Source organism: Nasonia vitripennis (genome assembly GCF_009193385.2).
Source record: "Nasonia vitripennis strain AsymCx chromosome 3 unlocalized genomic scaffold, Nvit_psr_1.1 chr3_random0007, whole genome shotgun sequence".
NCBI classification, from domain to species: Eukaryota; Metazoa; Arthropoda; class Insecta; order Hymenoptera; family Pteromalidae; genus Nasonia; species Nasonia vitripennis.
In genome coordinates, this window is record NW_022279626.1 from 3219084 (window position 1) to 3226689 (window position 7606).

Sequence of the window (7606 nt, forward strand, 5' to 3'; positions counted from 1 at the left end):
GAATATAATTTACAGTGTTATAACATTTTGATAAAAGAATTGAGTTACTTGCCAAAGTGCTTTTATCGTTCTAACATTTTTCATCTGTTACAAACGTTGAATCAGTGGAAATGTTTTAATGGATTTGATAATGATATTATTCAGTTTTACAAAAGATGTATAGGATTTATGAGTCAATTGGATTCGATTGTTGAATTTAGAAAAGTAGCTTTAGCAGTTTTTGTTGTATCAATGTCCCCTATAACAATAGATAATTCCCCATGTTATAACAGTTTACGATTCCTAACACAAACTTTGAGAACGTATAATCTACCAGAAACTGAAACACATGAAAAATTAATTAATTCACCATCAATAACATATTATAACAATGAAGAAAGTGTCTCATGAAAAAGTTACGGATAAGCCCAACTTTTATCATTGTGAAAAATTTTATTTAATGTTCCAAAGTCTTTGCGAAAAATGTCCTTCTTGGACGAACACCATGATTCCATTCTTCAAGTCTCCAAATAAATCTGGTGTATCTGCAGGATCAGAAACATATTTCAAAATTAAAAAGGAACAAGTACAAAAACCTTTAACAGTAATAAAATTGATGCTAAAAGATGGAAAAAAAATTAACTCTTTAATAAAGTATGGGTTTAGCAAATACAGAACACGTGATCATTTATCAGCAACTCAGGTGATCAAAAAATCAGAAGATGACCTGTTTGATTTATGAGACAAATTGCAAATTGATAATTTAGCTAACTGTGAAGTGTATGATAACCATCGTTCTTTTAATAAAAGCTTTTTGATTGAATCGAAAAATGAAATTAAAATTAAAGAAGAAAAATATTTAACTGATATTAATATACATGAAAAAATGGATGTACAAAAGACTATAGCAGAACAAAATTTAAATGAGTTTAATCAAAATAAAGAACATGAAAATTTAGTCACTTTTGAAAAAAGTATTATTACAGGACAAGATGTTATAAATACATTAAATCAATCCAAAGAATATGAAAATGTAGTAGCTATTGAAATGTCTGAACAGATTGAAGAACAGAATTCTATACTGGATAAATCAAGTCAATCTGAAGAACATGATCATTTAGTTAGGAGTGAAGTAGTTGATGAAATTGATTCTATAGTGGATAAATCAAGTCATTTTGAGGAACTTGATTTACTAAACTTACCAATCAAGACTAATCACAATCAATCAAGTGGCTCGGTAGCGCCACGAAGGCGAGTTTGAGAAGCAGACGAAGCCGCGGCGCCCGTGACACTATTTACTTCTATGTTGGTGTAGCAATTTTTCATTGTAAAGAAAAATATACTTATGCTTATTGTACTTAAGTTATTGTTACGTATCAACACATATCTTGTGATAAACTTTGATTTTCAAGAAAAATATTGTTGGCCAATAAGTCGTTTTTTAATAAAATAATCGTGTCTGGTTGCAAATGCTCAAATTTTTTTTTTCAGTATCTCAATTTTGTTCAGTGTGATCAGTGGTAGGACCGTGAAGTTGGCCGCAGAAAATATTTTAATTCATTATTTATAATTTTTTATAATCTAATTCTGGTTTTTCGACTTATTTACATATTTACGTTATGCTTAACTTTGATTTCCGACAAAAATATTGACAAAAAAAAGCTTAAATCGTGTTATTTCTCATTTTTTATACACGGTATGATCAATCTGACCAGTGTTTAGACCGTGAAGGCGGCCGCACATGAGGTGTGAATATTGCTTTCCCACAATTTTCTTTGATTAAGCTGGCTCGCTGCCTGAGCCTGATGCAATATAGACTATCCTGCTTTTCTAATAATTTAATTTTTATACGTTTATTTTTGATAAAACTCAAAATTTGATATTATAAAAAGTGAAAAATCATGGATCTTAAATCATACTTCACAACTGATGAAGAATTCAAAGAATTGGAGGATCGAGATGCAACAACGTAATTACTCTTATTTTTCATTATATTTTTGAGGTTATGTTTTATATTTTTCAAGTTATTTTTTATTGTGTAAATATTTTTTGTGTGCACTTTTACTTTTTAGGAATGTCACTGGCTACATTGATGCTATAATAGCTCCATGCGAAGCAGGAAAAGATGATGAATTGTTATTTAAATTTACATTATCAAACGATTCTAAAAGAATTGAGATTCTTATATGGGGCTTTGCATTAATCAACAAACACTTGAATGGCTTTATTTCCAATCGAGTAAGTAAACAATTTTTAACTACTCTTTCTAATAATAATATACGCTCCTTCATTTGCTATCCATATTTATATAGGTCGTCGAAATAAATGGTGCTTATTGCCGAGCTGTAGCACAATCCAAAGCAAGATAAATCCAAAATTTAGTTCCTTTTGAAATTGTTGTTAAAGAATATACGGACATATCTTTTTTAGGCTACTATAAGCTTAAACGTCCTGTTGGAAACGAGGTCCAGCCAGTGACTTTTGAGGACATACACAAAGTTCAAGGATTGATTGGTATGTATATTTTAATCATAACTTCTTTCATGTGTCTATAATATATTTTATGTCATTAATAATTGTTTGTTTCAGAAATTTCAGGCTATATCAGATCTAAATTCTTCATTACACACAATCGAAATGGCAATATGACCTATGGCGTAGGTGCCATAACAGATAAAACAAGAAAAATTACTGTTCAAATAAAACAATTTCTAGAATCCAAACTTGAACTTGGAGATTACGTTACGATTAGAGGATCAGACACAGGCCAAGGTCATAAATTTAATAAGATATTTTTATTTTCATTTTTTAAATATATATACTTTACTCATCAATGATAATTTTTTTATAGATGATCTTGTTACTATTATGTGTAATAGTATGAATGATATTAAATTAAATGCTGAAAAAAAAATCATTGCCACTACAAGAAGTTCGACGTGGAAACAGACCAGTGAAGCGTGCTCGCATGGAACAAAAAAAATCTTAAATTTTTTGATTTTACGATAGTTAGCCATAGTTTTCATTTTCAGACTTTCTCATAGTATTTTTACAAAGTTCTTCAGAGGTTGTTTCAAAGTTTTTTATGATGACTTAAACTACGTTACAAAGGTACACTCCTAAGTCATGCATGTTAAAAGAATGATATGAAGTAGAAAATGCTATGAACGATTTTCAAGCTGTAGTAGAAAAAGCTATTGTGAGTCAGCAAGATCTACAAAACTCTATTGCAAAATTTAATACTGATCAACTTAGAGTTTTTAACAAAATCACTTCAATTTTACAATCAAATGACAAAATATTAAGAATGTTTGTAAGTGGTCCTGGAGGAACAGGTAAAAGTTTTGTCATCGAAAATTTAGTTTCGTGGAATAAAATATATCGTAGTAAAGATACAGCTGTTACAGCTCCTACTGGGATTGCTGCATATAACATACAAGGATTTACAATTCACAGATTATTACAACTTCCAGTAGAACACGGTGGTACAGCTGAGTACAAAGAATTATCTGGAGCAGCTTTAAAACAAATAAGACAAACATTGCAAAATGTTGACTTAATCATTATAGATGAAATATCAATGGTATCGAATATTACTTTCATGTATATTCATTTGCGTTTAACTGAAATATTCAATACTTCTGATGATGAAAACGGATGGTTTGGAAAAATCAACGTCCTTGTATTTGGTGATTTATTACAACTTCCCCCAGTTCGTGAAAATATTGTATTCGTTGGAATGAATAAAAAACAAATTGAAAAGTATATTAAATCGATGATTACTTTTAATTTATGGGAGCTATTTGAATACGACGAATTAACAATTAATATGAGACAAAAAAATGATAAAGCATACTCAGAAATTCTTTCACGTATTAGATTAGGTTTTATGACTGAGTGTGATATAAATATACTTGAAACAAGAAAAATTTATTTGACAAGTAATGATTATTCCAAAAATATTGAAGAATTGTGTACATATTTAAAACAATTACCAGCCAATACTGTATGTTTATTACCTACAAGAAAAATGTGCAATGCTATTAATGATGCAATGATGCTTACAATTGAGAATGAAGAAATTATTCTTGTTGCTAATGACTCATACAAATGTGCTAAAAATTTAGAGAAAAAAGTCTTAAAAATGTTAAATGACGATGAAGACAATTACTGTGGTATTGAACGTGTAATTAAAATTAAAATTGGTTGTCAAGTCATGATAAGAAGAAACATTGATGTTTCCATTGGATTAGTTAATGGAACAATCGGTTCTGTAGTTAATGTTTCTAAAGATAAATCTAAACAAATCACAAGTATTCGCATTGTATTACAATCTGGAATAGAACATGAAATACCTCGATTGGAATATAAATTTATTATTATGGATAAAATTTCAATTACCAGAGAACAATTTCCGATTTGTAATAGTTATGGAATAACTATACATAAAAGTCAGGGGTTAAGCCTACAAAATGCTGTCGTTGAAGCAGGAAATAATGTCTTTAGTAATGGTCAAACGTACGTTGCGGCATCAAGAGTAACTACCTTAGAACGTCTACACCTTATTAACTTTGATCCGTCATGTTGTACTGCAGACATATCAGCTATTCTTGAGTACAATAGATTACGAACAGAATATCGACCAGATCTAAATAACTTTGATATTCCACTAGATCGCAAAAAAAATCTAAATTTTAAAGTGTATGATACACGATGGTGTATTCCTAAAAATGCATTATTCACAGACTCTGAGAGTCATTTAAATCATATGTCTGATAGTACTTGGAATATTTGTGGTTTACCAAATAATGATGGAGTTTCTTGCTACGCCAACGCCTCTGCACAAAGTTTATTTCACTCTACAACTATTAGAAGAATTTTGTTACAACATCACCATACAGACATTCTAAAATCAGTATTTCAACAATATATTAATAAAACCAATGTTGATATCCACTTATTAAGAGAGTTCGCTGGAGAAGAATTTAAAACGCATATGCAACAAGATGCGGGCGAATTTTTATTATGTTTATGTAATAAATCATTAATATTACAAAATACTCTTAAAAATCATGTAAGTGAAACAATTAGATGCCCTGGATGCGATGAACGACAACATAATCACACATGTAATTATATTCTTAATATTTTCTTGCCAGAAAATACTAGAACTTGTAAGTTACAAGAAATTATAGATTATAATATTGGAAATTGGCAAGACATTAATAATAATAATTGTGACAATGGATGTACTTTCAAAAAGATTAAAAAAATTGATTTAACAATCAGCAATACCGTCGTCATTCTACAATTAATGTTATTCGAGCGTACTGATGAAGGTATAAGAAAAATAACTAACTTGAAAATAAATGGAATACCTACATGTAAAGTTGATATCAATGGTAAAAAGTATAAAGTTGTTAGTGGAATATTTCATCATGGTAATATACTTGAAGGTCATTATACTAATATCTTGCGACAAAACAACCAGTGGTTTCATGTTAGTGATATTAATGTTACAAAAAGGCCATGGCCGAAAGGTGCTAAAGATGCTTATATTTTATTTTTAGAACAAATCTGAAATACTGAACAAAAAATTTAGTAAAAAGGACTGAAATCTCTAAAAAAAATTAACTTTTAAAAAAGTAAAAGGTTAGGCGAGTTTGATGTATTCCGCAACGAGAAATAACAGATAAAAAAGTACTGAGATCAATCAAACAAAGTCAAGTTTGTTATGTGTAATCATACGGAAGATGAAGCAAAAAATTGTTTTGTTCATCGAAGGGATTACTTCAGTTAAAGTTTAACTTATACAATGATCAATCAGAAACAACTCTTAAGATACTTACTACGTAACTTGCCATGCCCGTTTCATTTTTTGTATTGGTAAACAACTTAAATTTTCTTTTTGTATCTATTAGAACGTAATATTAATTAATTTATCAATATTTTAACTTTGCACATGTATTATATTAGTACTTGTAAAGGTATGCAAAAGTTGATATAAATCGTTGAGAAATTCATTGTTTCTACATATTTTTTATTCCTAAATGAATAAAATTTTCATAACTTATGTGTGATTTCTGTAATTTGTTTAAACATAAAGGGAAAAAATGTTACATCATATTATATATATTTTTTAAACTATGTTTACAAATCTGTGTCGTGTTATCTATATTGATAATATATCATTGTATCGAAATGAGTATTTTATAAAGTTTATGTACACAAATAAGTTACAAATAGATAACACCATAAGTAAAATGAAACGGGCATGGCAAGTTACGTAGTAAATATCTTAAGAGTTGTTTCTGATTGATCATTGTATAAGTTAAACTTTAACTGAAGTAATCCCTTCGATGAACAAAACAATTTTTTGCTTCATCTTCCGTATGATTACACATAACTTGACTTTGTTTGATTGATCTCAGTACTTTTTTATCTGTTATTTCTCGTTGCGGAATACATCAAACTCGCCTAACCTTTTACTTTTTTAAAAGTTAATTTTTTTTAGAGATCAAGTTTACTAGAGATTATCTTTGATGACTTAGTAAACTCCACGCGAAATCCATTTGAGGAACGAAGTGTTGTACTTAATGGAATATTAATACCTACAAAAATATACATCATTAATAAAGAAGAAAAAGAATTAAAATTCATCAATACATGTGCATTTGATAGTCTTTTCGAAATTTCTGTTAATATGTACTTGCAAAGTTCAAGTATTAGAACTATGTTTACACGTCTAGATACTACGTCTTCAATTAATTTTGCAAGTGCCATACTAAATTATATCAAAAATTTTGATTTAGATCAATTATATCAAGATAGGGCAACAATATTACTCCCACTTTTTAAAGAAGTAATTGCTGTAGTAAACTGTCGAGTTAATGTAAATAACTTGTTCAAAGCATTATTTGAATCATATAATACTTATACTATAAGACATTCTAATTGTTATTGCGGTCACAGTGAACAAAAATCATTATTTACTCATTCAATTTCAACTAGAGATATATTTTAAAGGTATTCATCTATTAGAACAAATAATTAACGATGATCTTCTTGATACATTAATATATTGTAGTCAATGTAACAAAAAAAGTGCACATTCAACTTATGAACTTAGAGAAATGTTGATAATCGATTTAGAGTATTTTTATGAAAAACAAAATACCTCCATGATATCCACTTTTATCCAGAAAAATGTTACGAATACTACTACATATTTAAATGATATACCTAAGGGAATGATTATTAAAAAGCAAATGTATCACTTGCGTGGGATTGTTGAATTTGTGGAACCATTAAATGGAACATTACTGCATTACGTTGCTTATTGTTATTCAAACGACAAATTTTTCAAATACAATGATATGATTAATAATATTGAATTAGTGCAGAATAATCCACAAATAAAAATTGCTTTATTGTTTATAGTTTAGATTAAGTGCTTGATTCAGTTTCTTCTATATTTATTATTTATCTCGAGAAGAATATCGATGATCTCAAATTCGATTATTTACTTGTTCAAATAAAATGTAAAAAGTACTAATAAAATCCAAGAGTTAATCAAATTTATATTTTATTTCTTTATTTATTGTTATAATTTGTTTTACTCCTGTTA

At 28.5% G+C, this 7606-nt stretch overlaps 1 protein-coding gene across 1 annotated transcript; it reads left to right on the forward strand.

The window, feature by feature from the left end:
* Positions 1 to 694: 694 nt before the first annotated feature.
* On the forward strand, positions 695 to 7003 carry LOC116416733. Its single transcript, XM_031925995.1, has 2 exons — positions 695 to 1203; positions 6496 to 7003. Exons 1-2 carry the CDS (start codon positions 866 to 868, stop codon positions 7001 to 7003), a joined length of 846 nt encoding a protein of 281 aa, XP_031781855.1. The 5' UTR covers positions 695 to 865.
* The last annotated feature ends 603 nt before the right edge of the window (positions 7004 to 7606 follow it).